The following is a 20,111-nucleotide window of genomic DNA, read 5'->3' as shown; positions in this document are numbered from 1 at the left end:
AATGAAGATACCTGAGTATTTGTATCACATTTTGATGTCTACACTGGAACGATAAAATACTAGATGGTCATTTGCATCCTTCAACAAGAATTAAATACAGTAGGTCTAATACTTCTCACACAATAACTGTCTTTAAAAAATCCACATCACTAAAAAGACAATATATAAATGTAAGGTTTATATTCAAGTGTAGGTCACACAATCAGTAGAAAAAAACAATGGCACAGAGTTCAGAGATCCAGGTTCCCAAACCCTTCTCAGAAACTAGTTTTATGTCCTTAGATAAAACTCAAAACTCCCAGGACCCGTTTCTCATCTACAAAATGAGAAAGTCAAACTTCACAATCTCTAATGCTGCTTCAGTTACAATGCAAAAACAGTAGGGAAAAGCAAATGCTTGTCAACGCGTGAAACACGTTATACTGATACTATAAAAAGTGTGACTCTTTGGGATGATACCAAATAGGATAATATAGGAAAATCCCCAAATAACTTGGAAGTATATTTCTTATTTATATAATCTTAAAATTTACAGTACTGATCAAAGAAAACCAATATTTGAGAACTGACATATTTACTGAAATCTAATCTGCTTGTTATTTATTCATTGGTGATACTTAAGCTGAGGAAGTAACCTGAGTAGGAAAATGCAGCAAGGCTAATTACTCTCTAAAAAAAAATATTTATTGAGCATTTAGCCAAGCCTGTGGTAAGCACTAAAGATGCAATAGGAACAGGATAGACACAGGTCACCCCTCATAACACTTACAGATTAAAGAAAGAGGAGAAGAGTAAATGGGAGTTTCAATACAGTGGGATAAAGGCCAAGAAGGAAAAGAACTTCAGAGCCAAAGAAGCATATAAATTCTCCTAAGATACACCTTTGTGCATCTTAAGAGAATAATTAATACCAGACTCCCAGAATTAAATGTGCTCTCTAAACAAAAGAGTACTGAGACTCCTGCATTGTGCTGAAGAGCAGTTGACATCAGCTTTTTTATTCACTATCATAAAATGATAAGTTAAGATCTGGGATCAAGAGTGATGCTTGCTAGTATTGTGGTTCCATCCTGAAAGTGACTGCCTGATGGCTCTAGATTTGATGATTTGTGCCTACTTTCTCACTGCAAGTGTCTTAGCTACTTCTCATTTCTCTCCATGATTTGAAGCTAAACTCTGCTCTATGCCTTTGTCCCTGCTTCTCTTTAGGCATTCCTGTCCAGATGGAACTTTCTGGATATCAATCCCTGTGGTGGAAACTCTTCCAATACTTCTGCTAGCTTGCCTACCTAGGACCCTGCATGTCTGTCTATTCCAATACTAACCTTTGACTGTAGTCTTCTAGTTTAAATGGAAAATCCTGGGCACCTCCTTCTCCATCAGCCTCTGACATAACATTAAACATCACTTGCATACTGTCACCAAAATGTTTCTTCAGTCTGTCCCTTCCTCTGAATCTCTACAATTTCCTAAATTCAAACTTTCACCCTACCTCAACCAGAGTCCTGGGTCTCACTCAAAGACCTCTTAACTGGTGTTCCTGCCTTTGGGCTTCCCACCTCTAATCTACCTTTCACAGCACTATCAGAGTGATGCTTCTAAACTATGAATACGAACATTTCACTCTCCTGTTGAAAACTCCTTCATGATTCCCCACTAAATGCAGAGCTGACCCAACCTTTGAAAATGGCATACAATGCTCTTCTTGATGGATCTAATCTCTCCCTCTTTCTGGAGCCTCATCCCTGACATTCCCTGACTCACATTTCCATACTGTATGTAGTACTGCCAAATCACTTGGGGTTTCTTTTGCATTTATCATGCTGTTTCTCTTCCAGGCCATTCCTACAATTGTTTACTCTGTATGCATGTTCCTTCCTCTTTACCTGGCTGGCTTCAAGATTTATCTGCGACATCAGCCTCCAAGACAGTTTTTACATACCTCTGTTACAGCTCTTACATATAATGTTGAAATTATCTACATAAGTGTCGACTTTTCTAGGGAAAACATGTTCCTCAAGAGGAAGGATCATTCCTTTAATTCATTCGTTATATCCACAGCATGTAATATAAAATTGGGGCATAGTAGCTACTTAGAAAATTCTCTGCTAAACTGAATAAAACTTGGCCTCTGCATGCCTTGTCAGGATTTATGATAAACACAAATCCTTTATCTATGGGAACTCCTTGCATAACTTAACGACCACCTCAACCCTCTTCCTCCCTGCAGTGTATTATTCTTACCCTTTATTGGTCATTTTATCTATGAACCTGGTCCAACTCTTAGTTGGGCTTCATGTTTATGTTATGTCACCAATGCCAACCAAGCAACAGTGACACAATTCCCACCCAGTCCCTTAGTTCTTCTACAATTAACACTAAAAGAAGAAATTCATTTGGCAGATTTATGAAAACAATTACCAAATGCAATCAGAGGTCCTTCCAATACAGCAAGATGTCAGCATGGACTCGCTGAATAGCAATTCTACTTTCCATGTAGTTTTTGTCCTTTGATGTCAGATCTTATCTTCAATACTTATAGAGCTGTCCAGTCATAGTTCACGGGAATTACAGTATTGTAGCCCATCAATAACCTAAGCCATCTTTCTAGTAAATAGAGTCAATTCCTCCTTAGTCAGTTGGTCAGCGTAGTATTGCTTATCATGACCCTTTTACACTGTAGAGGAACAGTTGCCTCATGCAGTATTAAAACTTGTCTGATCGGAAGTTCAATCCCATTAAATGATAAGGGAAAACGGCTCACTCGCTCCCAAATTAAAGAGCTATGATTAAGAGTCATCTCTGGCTCTCATAATTTAATTGAACAACAGCAGTGAAAGCTTTCTGTTCAGAAATGATAAAGATTTTAACTTGAAAGAAAATTCCAAGTACATTGCTCTGCTGTCAAAATTGTGGAGTTGGGAAAAAAAGAGAAATTCTTTATTAATGCACAAGAAGTTTCTATCTAAAAAATTCTGAGACAGCAAAACATGTCTATTCTAAATTTACTATACAGGTAGCATAAATACAAGTTTGCATTTGGTTCTATCAAAAATGGTTAGGTATGCACGGGATCACTGTATTTAAAGTAGGAGAGAAAATTTTATAAGGCTGAGTAAATTTCAATGTTCAATCATAATACTGTTAGTTTCTTATTAAGAATTTTTTTTTAAAGAGGCTTCTCTAATGAATATCTGGTTTTCAAAAGTGAACTCTGTTTTTGCACCACCTCCCACCTGTACCTTACTCACAAATCTCAGGGCCTTATCTGTGTTGACTCAAATATTCATCTTCCTGCCACTGTTATACTTAGCCAATTAGAGTACTTCTACATATTGTGTGTATGACTACGTTTAAACATTGTATTTCTGCAGAAGCCTTCTGTGACATGCTGGCAGTGTCATACCCTCCCAGCCTCCCAACATGAACACCATAGTTCTTCCTTCTTCTGTGTTCCTTTGTCAATGTTTACATATTTCTATAACAATATAAAACACTTTATGGATTTCTATAACAATGTAAAACACTTTATGGATTTCTAAAATTTGTTTACATCTACATTTTCCCTATTAACTTTCACAGCTTGCTAACACTTACTTAATATCCCCAATGTCTGTATACAAAACAGTACTCAATCAACAAATCTTGGCTGAATGAACAAAGACTTTAAATCGTAATACACATAATAATAAGAATGTTAATTGTGAATCTGACATGGCATGTAATACATTTTCCCACTCTTTATATGGCACTGAGAAAGTCACATACCTTCTCAGAAACCTCACTTTGCTCATATTTTTAAATAAGGACATTGTACAAACTTGAAGTTTCTTTCTTGCAATAAAATCCTAAGTTGGACCACAATTGGTGAGGTTTATAGTACAGTTGGTTTTCTTATAGAATTTAAATGGGATGGAAGATTTTAGTAATTTAAAGCTGAAAAAAACTATTCTAAAAAGGAATGCAAGTGCTTAAGTATTGATAATTGAATAAACAGGTATCAACATCTTACATGGTCATAACTCTCTATATATTTCAATTAGTGAATTTCTAAGTTGATTTGATCTATGAAGATAGCTGATAACTATCTCACAGTGTAGAAGAATCTTTTTTGCTAAAATGAGCAAATTGTTCAATTGACTTATTTTTGGTTACCTTCCACTAAATTTAAATCATAATGCCAAAGAATCATGAAGCAGCAAAGTTATCTTCAGAACACAAAGTTTACCCCTCCCATTTTGTAAATGAGAAAACAAAGACACCCAGAGAGATGACTGATTTGCTTGAGCCACAAAGAGATTTGGCAGGCTTTGAGCTAACCCTCAAGAATCAGAATATAAGTATATATGTGTAAATGAAGGTTGGTTACAGCTGCCCTGACCTTTGTGCACCTCCAGAGACAAGGCCTATCCCAAGGAAAAGGCAGAGGAATTTGTCTCTCCGACAGTCTAATTCTGATATTTCAACAGTTTTACTTACTGTCATTTATTCTCTCATTCCATGCCTATATATTTAAGCTAATTTTTAAATGTTAAACTAAAAGAACATGGAAGTTTCTGGAATGCATTACAATGATATCTTTCCCAGCAACGAAGTATTATGCTTTCATATGCTCAGTTATATGTCAAAATATATGACTAGCCCAAATAGGATGGCTTGAATGTCATAAACATTATGAAAACTTTAGGATTCAAAGATTAATTACCTTGCTTTCTGCTAACCAGCGATGTGGGTCATAATTAATATCAGGACCAGATGAAAAAACCTACAAAAAAGAGGAAATCGTCTATTAGATTTTTCTCTGAGGTGAACTTACATAAATGAAAATTCTTCACCATTACATCCAAAAGTTTAGTGTCTAAACTTAAGGGTTTAAAAAGAAGAAAGTTCATACCAAGTATGAAACCAATTCCAAACCATTATTTATTTAACATGCCTATTTATGTAAGCATGTATATATGTATCCATGTATGTATGTATGTATGTATTGACAGTAAATATTTAGCTCACATAGAGAGACATGAATCACCTTTCAAGTGCTATTACTGCTTGAATCACTGAGTCTGATTCCATGGAGTTCTGCATGGCAGGCAGCCTCATTTAAACCAATTTATTTCATTTGTGTTTGTTTCTTTTCCTCAGTTTTGTCCCAGGTAATGTATTTCACAGTGAGTTAGATGTAATTACATAGAAACCTAATTCTTTGTCTCATTTTTCCTTCTCTAATTTTATACTATGCGGGCCATTTTGTCTCATTAATGGTTGTGCAGAACTGACAGAACCTAATCAATATGACTTCATACCAACATCGCTATGTAATTCATGATGGTAACAAAATTCTACCTTCACACTAACTCATTTATAAAATCCCTTGTCCTCTGGTTCTGCCTTATTACTGATAAAACTACACTCAAAGGTTATCAATGACTTCCTAATTTTAAACACAAGTTTTTCTCAATGCCTACCTTCTTTGAACTCTGTGCTACCTATGATATTTTTGCATCACTTTTTCCTAGAAATTTTCTGCTTAAAAATATCCTATCCCTTTGCAAGAGATGTCTATTCCTATTCTCAAATACTTCTATACTTCTTAATGTGTGTGCACATCATTCCCCTAAGGAATATCATTAGGTAATTCATTTAGACATATGATGAATGCATAATGAGTGCTGACTACATGCCATATACAAGAGTATTATATTCTTATAGCCAACCTTTCCCTCATCCATGTTTCTCATTATCTAAATCTCACTCAACTCTTGTGCCTTGCCCGCCTTTTCAGTGAGATTTCCCTTAATCACTCTAGTCCATAGTGTTTTCTTCCTCTTCTACCTCTGTACCATGTTGAATATTTGTAAACATCAATTTGTCATTGAGTATGATGTTTTTATTATTCTTTTTCATTGATCTATGTCATAGTCTCAAGTCTTCAGTGATCTAAGGTATAGTGCTCAAGATTAAAGTCCAAAATAATTTGAGATAAGTACAATGTTCATATTTTGTGACTTGCTTTACAAATTTATATATAGTTTAGTATTTAAGAACAGTCACTTGATCACTTATAAGTGATGTGACTTAATTCCTCTAAGCTGTAGGTTACCATCTGTAAAGTGAGTAAACTACCTCCTCAGGCCAAGGTATAAATTAAATAAAATGGGTGTTAGCACAGTGTCAGGCATACAGAACACCATTATCACTACTAACTGCGTATCAAGATATAAGCATCAATAAATACACTTCAGGGCTTCCCTGGTGGCACAGTCTTTGAGAGTCTGCCTGTCGATGCAGGAGATACGGGTTCGTGCCCCGGTTCGGGAGGATCCCACATGCCGTGAAGCGGCTGGGCCCGTGAGCCATGGCCGCTAAGCCTCCGCGTCCGGAGCCTGTGCTCCGCAACGGGAGAGGCCACAACAGTGAGAGACCCGTGTACCACAAAAATAAATAAATAAATGCACTTCAAAGTCTATTATGACGAGCACTGTAACAGGTATTTGTCATAAAACGATTAGAGAAACAGAAGCCATATACATGGTAATATGAGTATACTACAAAAAAAGCTCTACATAATAAGGACAGCTATCATTAGTTGAGTATCTACTAAGTGCAAGATACTTCACACTATGATGTGCACCTTCTATATCTATTTTTACTTCATCTTCATAATAACCCAACTTATAAATGGGACATGAATTCTTAGAATAGAGATTACATAACTCATCCAAGGTCATATATTAACAATCTGAACCCACATCTGTCTTGGTCCAAAGCCTATCCTCTTCATGCTCCACAAATAAATGCTAAAACCAAGTGTTAGGGGAAAAGCTCTGGAATTATCAAAGATTGGTCAATGAAAATGTTGTATCTTTAATTCAGACACTTTTCTAATTGCTTCATAATAGTGGTGGTTTATTAAGTGTCTAACCATAGGTTTTCAATCACTGCATGCACTTACTAATGTGGAATAATAAATATGGCACTGAAAAAAGAAAATATAATTAGAAATAATGTCAATATTCCCAAAGACTTTTCTCAGACTCATTTGAGGCATATCTATTATGCAATCCATTCCATAGACAGTCACTTTCTACATAAAATGGCTGAAAATTTCATGAGCAATATTTCAAAAATGAACAAATGACCAGGAATAATTGGAATTATTCCATTTTTGAAAACATTTTACAAGGACCACCGATCTCCCCTATATTTCTGAACTATAAGGCAAAGAATCAATTTTATTTTAACAAACACCTTGGTGGTTTCTGTGAGGTGAGAGCAAGTGTTATGTTCTTGAGTATTCCTCTTTTTTTTTTTTTCAATTTTATAGGAATGAAACAACAGAAGTTATTAATGGAAAGAGACCCACAATGAAAAAAAAAGAATTCTTAAAAAAAAATCTTAATAGAATTTCCATTCTTTTAGATTTACTTTCCACCCATCACTAAGATTGAATTAGTCTTTCTCTAGGGGAAGAGGTGTAAAGACCTATTACCACAGTCACTGCATTCTTGAAAGCCTATTAAAGAATAGGGTACTTTTCAGAATATTGGAAGGATAATTTGAACCTCATAAAGAAATAAAATATTTAAGCCATCTGCTATCTGCACACTATGTTTTAGCCTGTAATTGGCCATAACAAGGTTTATATATCTTATAACACAATCCAAATGTTTCCATTTTTACATCACTACTTGACTGAAAACAAGCCATCCTGACACAAATTCTTAAATACAGAATAAATAGTGCATTGTTAATCTGTGCATCTTTGTGATAAAATTAGGATTTCAAGGCTTTAAATATATGTAAACAAGACAAGTCCCAAATAAAGCATCATTCGACAGGGAAAAGAATAAACCAGCATTATAACAGGACTGAAAGTTGGTTTTCCCCTAAAGCCAATTACTTCTCGTACTTGGCTCAGAGTCCTCTCAAACTGACGTCTGAGCCTTTTAAAAAATGTATATAAAAATATATATTGTAGAAATTCCATCAACTCCACCAAATTCTACCAGCTGAAATATTTCTTTTAAAGTTGAATCCTAAGGCACAAGTGTAGAATTATCATTTGATTTTCTTTAAAACATTACTTAAGGAAAAAAAAAAAAAGATGGGCAGGAAGAGAGGAACAGCAGGAAGAAAGAGGGGAAAGTAGTTTAGGGAAGAGTTTTTTTTTTTAATTAATTTATTTATTTAATTTTGGCTGCATTAGATCTTCGTTGCTGTGCGCAGGCTTTATCTAGTTGCGGCGAGCCAGGGCTACTCTTCGTTGCGGTGCATGGGCTTCTCACTGTGGTGGCTTCTCTTATTGCAGAGCATGTTCTCTAGGCACGCAGGCTTCAGTAGTTGTGTCTCGCAGGCTCTAGAGCACAGGCTCAGTAGTTGTGGCACATGGGCTTAGCTGCTCCGCGGCATGTGGGATCTTCCCGAACCAGGGCTCAAACCCGCATCCCCTGCACTGGCAGGCGGATTCTTAACCACTGTGCCACCAGGAAAGTCCAAGGGAAGAATATTTTACATGAGAAAAAAGATGAATGACAAAATAATAAGAAGAAACATCTGAAGAGGTTTAAAAAAACCTTTATGCATAATATCATAATTCGAGTGCTGTCATATCATCAAATGAAATAAATACGGGGTAAATGATGGGCTAAATTATAATGTACTCTGGTTATACCATATTAAAGCACTGCAATGCTCTTTGTATGTAACACAGCAGTACTAGAACCTAGAGTCAGAAGAGGCGCTTACCTTCAAGGAATTAAGAACATCCATGATTAACATGTTTTTATTTATCATTTCACTAGGACTACATATTGAGTAGCAATAAGCCATTTTAAAGATAGGAAAACGAAAGTAAATGTAATTTTTTTAAATAGGGAAGGCAAATAGCATAGTGGTTACTTGTTTAAGCTCCACAGTTGGACACCCGAGGTTTGAAGTCCTAGTTCTAGCTTTTGACTAGATACGTGGCCAGGGGCAAGTTACTAACCCTTCCAAGCCTTGTTTTCTCTTTTCTAAAATGGATTTAATCTGAGTACCTAAAGGATAGAGTGGTTTCAGCAATTAAGGGAGAGAATGCATACACCGGTACTTACTTACACGGTATCTGTAATATAATTGGTACTCAAAAGATGTTAGCCAGTAATATACTAACAACAACAAAAATAACCAGTGATAATAAAAAATTCAAAATCCAGGCTTCTTCACTCGAAGGATTTTGTTTTAGTCAGAACTGCTGCTTCCCTTATAAGACATTTTCTTTTACAGAATGAGATACAGGCAGTTCAGTGGAATAAAAGCATACTATCTCTTACCATGAATGTACAATAGATAAAATAGCTCATTCTAAAAAATGCAAGATATTATTTTGTTTCATAAAACTCTCTGGAATAAAAATGTGACTACCATGCAACCATGCATTAAAATCTTCTTATAATTATATATTAGGAAACTAACTGAAAGGCACAATGAGAACTCATAATTACTTTCAATTTCTCCATTGAGTCCCTGGAGAAGGTTTTACAAGCTGCATCAATTTCCTTTCCTATCACACCAAGAATGGATTCCTGTTCAGTCTCCAGGCAAAGAAGTTGATCCTTGAGCTGCAATCTGGCCTCTTCCATCCTCCTTGAGTGCTCTTCTTCATTGTTTATATGTTTTTCCTAAGGCATTGATAAGAAATAAAAACAGAAGTTAATTATTAAGTGGAGACAAGAAACACGTGTAGTATCTGTACAACCAACTCAAAGAAGCGTATTAGAAAACAGCTTTCAATAAATATTAGTAAAACGCTAGAAAAGGCAAAATGTCAAATAAGACAGTGCTTCTTCATTTCAGGAGAAAAAGAAAGTGTTACTACTACCTTTACCTCATTAAAACAGTTTTTTAAAATGTCTATGTTTTCAAATGCAGTTACACTGCATAAATGCTTTGAGTCATGAAAATTTGATAGAAGATGGAGGTACTTTTCAAGTAAGCAAATATACTTAATGAAAAGGGGTTTCTAAAGAACCCTTTAAGACAGGGGTCCCCAACCCCCAGGCGGTTACCGGTCCGCGGCCTGTTAGAAACCGGGCCGCACAGCAGGAGGTGAGCGGCGGGCGAGTGAGCAAAGCTTCAAGTGCCGCTCCCCTTTGCTCACATTACCGCCAGAACCATTCCCCCTGCCCCACATCTTGCACGAAAACGGTCCCTGGTGCCAAAAAGGTTGGGGACCGCTGCTTTAAGAGATTACAAGGACTTAGGGGCCCCCCTAGACAAAACAATTCTCAATCATTATGATTACACAATTTAATTGAAAATTTATTAGAGAAATTCAAGTGGTATTACACAAGGCTTGGAGGAAAATAACAGAATCACTAGAATTCTAAGTATAAACAGTGGACCAAAAAGTCATGATGGCTGGCTAGTTATGCCTTCAGTCATTACATAGTAGCCTAATCATCTTTACCTACCCTAGTAAATACCACACAAGAAGGAAGATGATACGGCCAACAAACCAGCTTGAATTTAAAATAACAAAGAATTTTTCAATGAAAAGTAATCATGAAAAGTGGAATGGCATTCGAGCAGAATAATCATACATGATATTTCCTTGCAATTCAACTTACTTTAAAAAATGAAAGAAACACCCTCTGCGCAAAAGAACAGAGTCCTTTCACAACCTGTCTTCAGCCGTTCTCTCCAGCCTCATCTCCCTCCTTTCCACTCTCTCATACTTTAACTACTTTCAGCTCTCAAGTAGGTCTACACATGTCTCCTCCGCCCGCATCTCATCTGAACAACTCACTCTGAAATTGCACTATTTCAAAATGGAACTGGCAGTCATGAGACAGCATTTACCTTCATGAGTACATCATCCCCATCTGGAGCTCAGCTTTGTAAACCTAGGAGCTGGATCTTCTTTTCTTTTTGGTACTCCAAGTTGAGTCATGTTTCAGCAGTAGAGTACATTAAGCTCACAAGAGACAAATGCACACACTAGAATACCACTCAATTAACTACGTTAGCTTACAGTGAGAACCATAACTGCTACATGGATCAGAATGTAGGTATTGTTGTTACGTACCTACCCACCTATATACATCTTATCCTTCAAAGTTTATCCTTCAAGACCCAGTCTCCTTTCTTTCCTGATCTCCCAATGCAGAATGTTTCCACAGTATATTATGTATCATGTAGTTTTTTTAAAAATGTACTAAGCTATACGATAATTATTTGGTCTTGCACCTGTCTGCCTTAATAAACTGATAATTTCAGGAGACCACAAAACATGATTATAGTCATCTTTAAACTCCTCCACTTTGCTAAATACATGATTTAAACATTTTTTGCAGACAAATTCAATACTGTAAAGATCATTTCATCAACTACCATGCAGATCTATATACTCAAAGGCCACTGAAGTGTGCTAGGTTTCCTCTATACAAACATAGGGCTCCAAATAAACATAGGCCTGCAGTGTTCTCGCTGATGTAATATTAATAAAGAAAACACTCTATCAGGGGTTGCTGACATACTTATGGGACAACTGTTCATATTCGAAATCCACACAATTCACGAGGATGTTCTAATTGATCTTTCTTTTCTCTCTTCCCTCACAGCCATCTTTCTTTCTCCACTGTCACTTTTCTGTGCTCTCTGTTACTTCCCTCATTAAAAAGAAGACAAAACTATTTCTACATTTTGATGTTCTTAAGAATGCTGAAATCACTTTAACAAAGACTGAAAATTTCATTATCCACTTCACTATCCTCTGTGAGACAGCATACCATGTCCAATCTCCCTTTGAAGTGAAACTCACAGAGCTATAAACTCACATAAACCTTAGAGAGCAGTGGGTTCAACTATCTGTTCTTTCAGGATCTCCTTCTTTGACATTTCTGACAGATCGTCATCCAACCCCTACCTACACGACCAACTCAAGTTTCAAGGAAAAGAGTAATTGACAAAGCTGCAAAATCCTTCCATTAGTCTAAGTGCTATACTCAAAAATTAAAGTAAATAAATGAATCCTCCACCCCTACTGAATCTTCTGATGTTCCAGGCAAAGGTCCAGGTTCTTTTATTTAACTCGGTTTCAGACACTGCATCATACTGGTCCTCCATCCTTTCTGCATGTCCTTCAAGACCCTAAATCTAAGAGTTAAATAAGCTCTTCCATTCTGTACCTAAGCAACTGTAATTTGATTTCTTCACTCATTCTACAAATTTTTATGGAAGGCCTACTATGGCAGTACACTCTTCTGGATGCTAGGGATAGAGTAAATGAGATAGATAAGGCTTTTGCTCTCACAGAGCCAACAAATTTCTCCTTGAAATTTCTGGCTTGAGAATATCAATTTAAACACTAATTATGGCACCCAAAGAATTAGCTGTTTCTCCCACTTTCATGTTTCAGAAATAGCTCTACCAATGGAGCAAGCACAGCTAACTCTATGGGAGGAAGTTAAACTGGCTGACATTAATTCAATCAACCATCTCATTGGGGGCATATAGATTAATAAAAGCAGATGATAATATTTAGGCACTATTAAGGCTATTCCCTGGTCTTCTAGTGAAATCAGAGGGAGCAGTAACTCTACAGCAAGATTAACAAAACGCTATCATATTTCAAGAGAACCAGAAGTAAGACGTGGTATTTCAGAGACTATTTAGAAACATGGAAGACACAGATAGTCCAACTTCAATGTTTCAGCGTAAATGGACACAGATGCCTGGGTCTTGGGAATATAAGGAGTTTCTTTGCAGCGGGTAGGGGGATGGGGATAGACTAAGCTGACTATGACAGTCTATATGATCCAAGAAAAGGGATATCAGTCCTAGACCATGACTGAGTTGGAGAAAGAACCTTAGAAAACAAACCCAACCCTTAATTTTATGAAATGAGGAAACCAAAGTTCAGACAAAGCAACTTGACTGAAGTCAAAGAGCCAATAACCTGTAAACTGAGTCCCAACTCCCTCACTAGTGCTCTCTACTGAAATGCTATAAAGGTTGAGTTCTTAAAACTGAAGTTTAGAAAGCCAATGTGAAAAACTCAAAAAAGTTGTCAGTAGGTGTTAGGGAAGGTAATAGTCTTGTTCAGGCTTCAGAGGCAACAATAGGCCTCTGACCAAACAAAGACCCTGATGGGAGCTACGTGCCAAACTGCTGGATCACGTAGGTCAGCAGAAATGGCGCTAGCAAGCCTGAAAACCAACAGATAAGGAAGGGAGTAAGTCACGAAGCTTCCTGGGCCTTGGGAATCTGGCCAGTTCAGCGGACATTCCGAGACTTATGAAGAGAGAGCAAAGCATTTCTGATAATGGCCAGAGCTGCATATTTGCGCGTAAGCTAGTGATTATCATCTGCGGCTTGGCGTTACGAGCAGGACTCCTTTGAGCAGTACTCTGAAGTCTCAGCCGTGGGGTGGACGCACTGCTCGGGACCTTCCAACTGGGACTCCAGATCACTGTTCCAAGTATTTCCCAGCGCTGCTTGGATCTGAATGTAGGGGCTTCCCCAATTTGGTGATGTATGTACATGTATCTCTCTATATACATATATTGCTTGTCCTCATACTGTAACTTACTAATATAATAAATTTCCTTATTTCTTGCTTATTAAAGTGTGGAGTGGTTATTTTACCAGTGAATCCTCTGAACCTGAAGCTGAAAGTAAGTCTTTGGGCAAAACAGTAGCTCATATGGGGGCTAACGTAGTCATAAAGTAGAAAGAATAACTCAAAACTATTTCTGAATAAGCCTTATCACTGCAAATGAAAATATATGACATACTGGCAAATTCGGAATAGACCACAAAAAAGGGGGAAAAACCCATCAAGCATGCACAGTATCCTAAACCTTTAGGGGCTACTGCGTCCTCTACACTGGAGATGTACCTGTGTACACATAAAATCTGCTCTAGATTTCAGTTCAAAAGTATACCTAATACCACACTAAACAAGGTACGGTGCCACAGTCAAGACAGCAGAGGTTTCATGAAGCTTCCACTTCAAGACAGGAAAGGCTTACATTGTTGACGTTTGTGTCTAAGGGAAACAAAAATCATACTACTTACAATGTCATCATACACACACACATGCACACGCACACGCACACACACACACACACACACAGCTTAATCAATGAACCTTTAATTCAAAGGATAAGAAGTGCTCCTCTAATTAGAACATTCACTCTCCCAAAGGCTATAAAGATTACAAGGAGACACAATCTTAATGAAAATAGAACAACTTCAGTAAAACTAGAGCATGTCCAAAGTGTTATCTCCTTGGCCAAAGCTTATGAGATTCCTTCAATGTCTTAAGTATTCCAGAAAACCCACTTTATTTCCAATACGGTTATTACATAAAATGAAAACAGTTCTTCACACACCTTAAGAGAAACATTATAGCAAATAAAGCACACTCACACCACTAAATAAATCATCAATTTACAAAGCTAATGTTTTTCCTTTACTGAAAACTAACTTGAATAAGTGTGCAATATTTCAGCCCCAAGGCCATCTATAATACATGAGCAGGGGGTGGGAGAGACAGAGAGAGTAAACAGTAAGAGAGAAATCAAAGTTAAGGGCTGAAGTTAAAACTAATGCAACGTAATTCAAAGTTACTGGAAGCATGGCTTATTGAAACTATAGTCCTGCGCACATCACCTAAAAAGTTTTGAGGAAGAATATTTCTGTAACTCAAGATAACTATCATGCCTAAGCCTTAAATCCAGGATACTAGCATTACAAGGCAAATTATGAAACTATCCTGAACAAAAATTGGATCTGTCTGGAAGCCATTTATCTGACTCTCTAAAGAAGGCTCACATTACTGCTGCCAACAGAGCTGACTCAGCTGCAAGGAAGCTAAGATACAATATGAAATGCCAACCAAGGCAGAAACTGCAGCGTGACTAAAAGAGAAGGATCTACTATGGATATTATAGGAAATTTGAAAAGAGTTTAATCTGGAAAATTACTATACTGCAGTTCAAGCTGTCTGACAAAACAGCCAACAAATAAATAAATAATGCATTAATTGCTGACAGATGTAACTACTTTTTTCAAACATTTCTTAAAAACAGAAGATCGTACATGAGTATGGATTTCTTAAAATTATGGCTATATATTAAACACTTAGATGGGTATCAAAAAATTAAAACCACAGTATTTACAAAAATATTGTAAAACCACAATAAAGCAACAACAATTCTAAAATCAATAGTTAAGATCAATTTGAAAGAGTCCCCATGAATTCAACCTCCGTATATCCTTTGCCTTCTGTGAACCCAACACTACTCTGGAATAAAGAGGACAAGGGAAGGTCATAAACTGAATTTTTTACTTGTTATGAAAGTCCAATAACATGCACCTACTTCATCACTCACGTGATTATTATAGCAATGGCAGGTAACCTCAGTTCTTAGGAATACTAGGTGTTCCTTCTCTATGTTCCTGTGGCACTTTGTATGAGCTTCTGCTGTAGCACTTACTACTGTGTGTCTTTTATGTCTGTCACCTCAACAGACTGTGAGTTCCTCTAGGGCAAAGATCTTATTCCTCTTCATTTAAATATCTCAGCACCCCTCGTACAATGATGGTGGAAATGCAAACTGGTGTAGCCACTATGGAAAACAGTCTAGAGGTTCCTCAAAAAATTAAGAATAGAACTACCATATGATCCAACTATCCCACTTCTAGGTATTCATCCGAAGAAAACAAAAACACTAATTAGAAAAGATACATGCACCCCTATGTTCGTTGTAGCGTTATGTACAATAGCCATGATATGGAAACAACCTACATGCCCATAAACAGATAAATGGATAAAGAAGATGTGGTGTGTGTGTGCACACAGACACAAAATGAAATACTTCTCATAGATAAAAAAAGATGAAGTCTTGCCATTTGCAACCACGTAGATGGAACTTGAAGGTATTATGCTAAGTGAAACAAGTCAGAAAAAGACAAATACCGTATGATTTCACTCATATGTGGAATATAAAAAACAAACAAAATAAGTGAACAAGCAAAAACAAACATATAGATACAGGGAACAAAGTAATAGTTACCAGAGGGAGAAGACTGGTGGGGAGGGCAAAATGGGTAAAGGGTAATCAACTGTATGGCAACAGATGGAAACTAACTTTTTGGTGGTGAGCACACTGCAGTGTATATAAAAGTAGAGAGTCGTACACATGAAATTTATATAATGTTGTAAACCAATGTTAGCTCAATAAAAAGTAAATTTAAAAAAAGAGAAAAAAATCACAGCATCTAATAGAGTGTCTCACATAGCAGTCAATCGATAAATCTTTCTGAAACATAAATATCCTTTAATGTTCCATTCATTCCATTAGTGTTTCTTTTTTTTTTCAGTGTATTTTCTATGTGCCAGGCATAGTCCCTAACTACACAACAATGAAGAAGAAAAGAAAAAAAAACCCAGAATCTCTAAACTCAATAACTTCTTGTGTTTCAGTAAGTTTGTTTTTGTAATACATTAATTAGTCAAATCATTGAGGGCAAGCATCTTGTAAGTAGCAGGTTATTATAACCATCAAAGTAAGCTTATGTCAGAAAACTAAAGGCTCTGTCAGTGGTAAGTAAATCAGAATAAATTTTGAGGATAGAGGTAATAAGATTTGCTGATGAGTTACGTATAGGTCTATGTGCGAGAGAATAAGAGAGTTCTTTACATGTATTTAGAAAGCAAAAGAACATTGTAATTCCTACTAGAAGATTAAAATCAAAATGCTACTATTTTTTGAGTTAGATATACACTTCCTTCTCCTCTGTAAGTATATACTTTATACTATTTCCTTCAAAGGAGGGAAGAAATTATGATTAATAGTATATAAGAGTAAGAACTAAGAGCATTAGTAAAACAGTAAAGTTAATTGAAAAAAGTAATGGCATAATTAGAAAACAGGATAGATGATTTGATGCATGTTAAAACTTGAGTGTGGAAGACTTTCCAATCTATAACCTGGTCTTAGGCAGGCTTAGGAAAGTTATCCATAAAACAGAAGTCAAAAAATGGAAATTCAAATTTAAACTTCTAACCCCATTTAAGGAAATTATTCCTGCCTCAGGCTTTTTAGTATCTTTTTCTAGGAGAATATTGAGCAATACAAAGATCACTGGCAGCACAATCAAAAAGGTGTTAGGATATGTATTGGATACATTCCTAGAAATTAATATTCACAGTTGGAAACAAAAATGCCTCTAAAGGGTATTTTATGCATTCATTAACTTTTAGGACCATTTTGTAATTATGATGTATTTCTCTTAAGTCAATGCCTGGAAACAGAAATAACATTCGTTATTTAAAATCAGCCACTTTTGATGCATTTCTATTTCTGAAACAAAATACGGACAAGGAAACAAACAACTAGAGTTTCAAATTATGCATTTGGAACGAACATTGTTTAATTTTCAAAAGAAAAAAAGTGCATCATTCATTTCCAGAGAAATGTTTATAAGCTTACGGTGTCTTTGGAAACCATCAGAATTTCTTCCTCTCCTCTATTTTTTTTCTTTAAAGGATGCTTAAGCATGCATTTATTCTTATGAAATAATATGGGAAAAAAAGTTTAAAAACAGATCTCCAAATAACATAACTCGTGTATACAATAAGCACCTTCTAGTTATTGGTTTTGCATTAACTGAAAGAACATTGCTTGTTCAAGATTAAATGATAAAATGGACTGAGTGAATTGGTGCTTTAAATGGTGATAAAAGAAACACAATGTAAACGTACCAGGACATTCATCTTATGTTCCCTTTTAGGGTCTACCAATGCAAGCTAGGTCTGCTCAACATCCAGCAGAGCACTGACACAGATGCAATAGAGATCTTTCATGTGGCCTCTTCCCCTTGGCTTTACACACCACAAGCAACTGTAGGTATTATTATTTAGCCTAACTCCTACACCCACAGGATGTGTATCACTCACAGTTTCACAAGGAAATGAAATCAAACTAGTAATAGAGGATTTTAAAGGCAAGTGCCCAAAAGGACTTCTTTCTTCTCAAGCCCTTATAGTTATCAACCACTCAGCTAAAGATTAAAATGCCTTGAAATCAAGTCCAAATCAGGGGTCATAAAGACACAAACTTGGACTTCACTCCTTAAATTCACTTAAAATCAACCTCTGTGAGTGTAAATAGTTGGTGAAGAGGTCACTGCCAATGGAGGAGAGTTTGGAAATGGCTTCTCCACGCCTGTGTTCCAGTCTGGAAAGTAGACCAAATGTCCTTCTATACATCTTTATATCTTGACCCTCCCTCTGCTGCAGCTGTATGTATAACTGGGCTCCCCCGACACTGCACAATCACTCCATCTTTGCATTCTAAACTTGTTTCTTAACACCTGGCAGAGTGATTCGAGTGATTCATACATGGTAAACACTGGTGTTTCTGTCAATTCTCTGTGAAAGTAAGGACTACTGTGGCTTCAATGACTATCAGGGATTCAATTAAAATCACTTTATAAACGGCAAATGTAAAATTTATAATGTTACCTTCAATTTGACAATTTTATTATTATTTTCATTGTTATTGTTTTTAAATGAGAGAAATCTGACAGGAACTTACTCATAGTATCTTAGTTAGTGTTTATTTAATGTATCTGGTTTAAGTTTGCTATAGCTTTACTCTACTCACACTATTTAAAATAGACGAAGCACCAAAGAAAGAGCACAGTCTGCCTAAAAATGGCGTAAAGTGTAACCATTAAGTAAATGCTAGAAGTCAACAGCTCATTTGCTTCAATTTCTTTCTCGTACTTGGAAAAAAAATAGAAATCAGAGAATTCTGCCTGCTACTATCTTAGTAAAATATGTGAAACCGTGGTTTTTGCAAAGTAGTGAATACTTTATAGAAGAGACATCTGACAATCATATATATTTTTCCACATCATGAGAAAGAAACAGCAATCCTAAACAGATGGTCAAATTAGAAACAAAACACAAATTTCAACAACACTGATTCATTTTTTCCAGTCACAGATATCTTTTATGTGGAAATATCAGGTTTTAATTAGACTTTTCTAACAAAATCATTGATGACTTCTATTCCAAAATCTGTGTCAGGCTAAAAAACATAAGAGAGGATATGGTAATGTGTTGAATATAATAACCCTAAATTTAAATTCAACACTAAAATTTCATTGAAAAGACACAAATGTGAGTCATTTTACTGGCAGTAAATAAAGGGAAAAATACAAGGAATTTATGCTCATATCCTGTTTTCCACCACAAGCTATGCAATGTTCGGCAAGTCACTATACTACACCCTCGCCCTCAGTTTCCACCATCTGTAAAAAATGGGCATCATAATTACACTTGCAAATGGGAATTATAATTACCATTTCTTAAAGATCCACATTTTGTATAAGAAAATTATTTCCTAAGTGTTTTCAGCCAACATAGCCATAGCTTTAAATATGTTGCTAGGTGTCACTTCACAAATGATTTCAATAAAGGATTTCATGAGAAGGAACAAAAGTACATTTCTACAAATCCTAATCAATTCAACACTTAGGTTCCCGTGAACTGCAACTGCCTTAGATGTCTCAAAATTTGTCTCCTAATTGTTTCACTGCAGCTTTCACACTTCCCAAAAGAACTAATGATAGAAAATAAAGGCAAAAAAAAGAGAAAGTCTTCTAAAAAAACTTAAGTATAACTATGGAAAAAACCAAGTATTCACTGAGTTAGCTAAGCATCTCAGACAGCCTACATAACCTATACACTGACCAGAAATGGTTCTTACAGAAACCCTTTTGATTAGAAAATCCTTTAATCCATTAGGCCCTATTTATCAAGTTCACTCTATTGCTTAAATAGTAGGAATCTTTGGGATATAAGTCATGGGTTTTTTTTTCATTGAAAACATATTTTTGTCCTGTTTTCTTGTTTTTATTTCCCCCAATCCGGTCAAAATATACACACTCGGACTTCTGGGAAGATGGCGGAAGAGTAAGACGCGGAGATCACCTTCCTCCCCACAGATACACCAGAAATACATCTACACGTGGAAAAACTCCTACAGAACACCTACTGAACGCTGGCAGAAGACCTCACACCTCCCAAAAGGCAAGAACCACCCCCCCCCCAC

At 36.2% G+C, this 20,111-nt stretch overlaps 1 protein-coding gene across 1 annotated transcript in view; it reads right to left on the bottom strand.

Moving 5' to 3' along the window:
• CEP128 (centrosomal protein 128) overlaps nucleotides 1–20,111 on the bottom strand; it is a 419,931-nt gene that overhangs the window by 238,858 nt on the left and 160,962 nt on the right. The window contains exons 16-17 of the mRNA XM_024736316.1: nucleotides 9,483–9,659; nucleotides 4,706–4,765 (exon numbers count right to left, since the gene is read on the bottom strand). Of these exons, the coding sequence (XP_024592084.1) occupies nucleotides 4,706–4,765; nucleotides 9,483–9,659 (237 nt within the window). The remainder of the gene's footprint in view (nucleotides 1–4,705; nucleotides 4,766–9,482; nucleotides 9,660–20,111) is intronic.

Source organism: Neophocaena asiaeorientalis, unplaced genomic scaffold (genome assembly GCF_003031525.2).
Source record: "Neophocaena asiaeorientalis asiaeorientalis breed wild unplaced genomic scaffold, Neophocaena_asiaeorientalis_V1.1 scaffold152, whole genome shotgun sequence".
Taxonomy (NCBI): Eukaryota; Metazoa; Chordata; class Mammalia; order Artiodactyla; family Phocoenidae; genus Neophocaena; species Neophocaena asiaeorientalis.
This window is presented reverse-complemented; position numbering and strand designations above follow the sequence as displayed.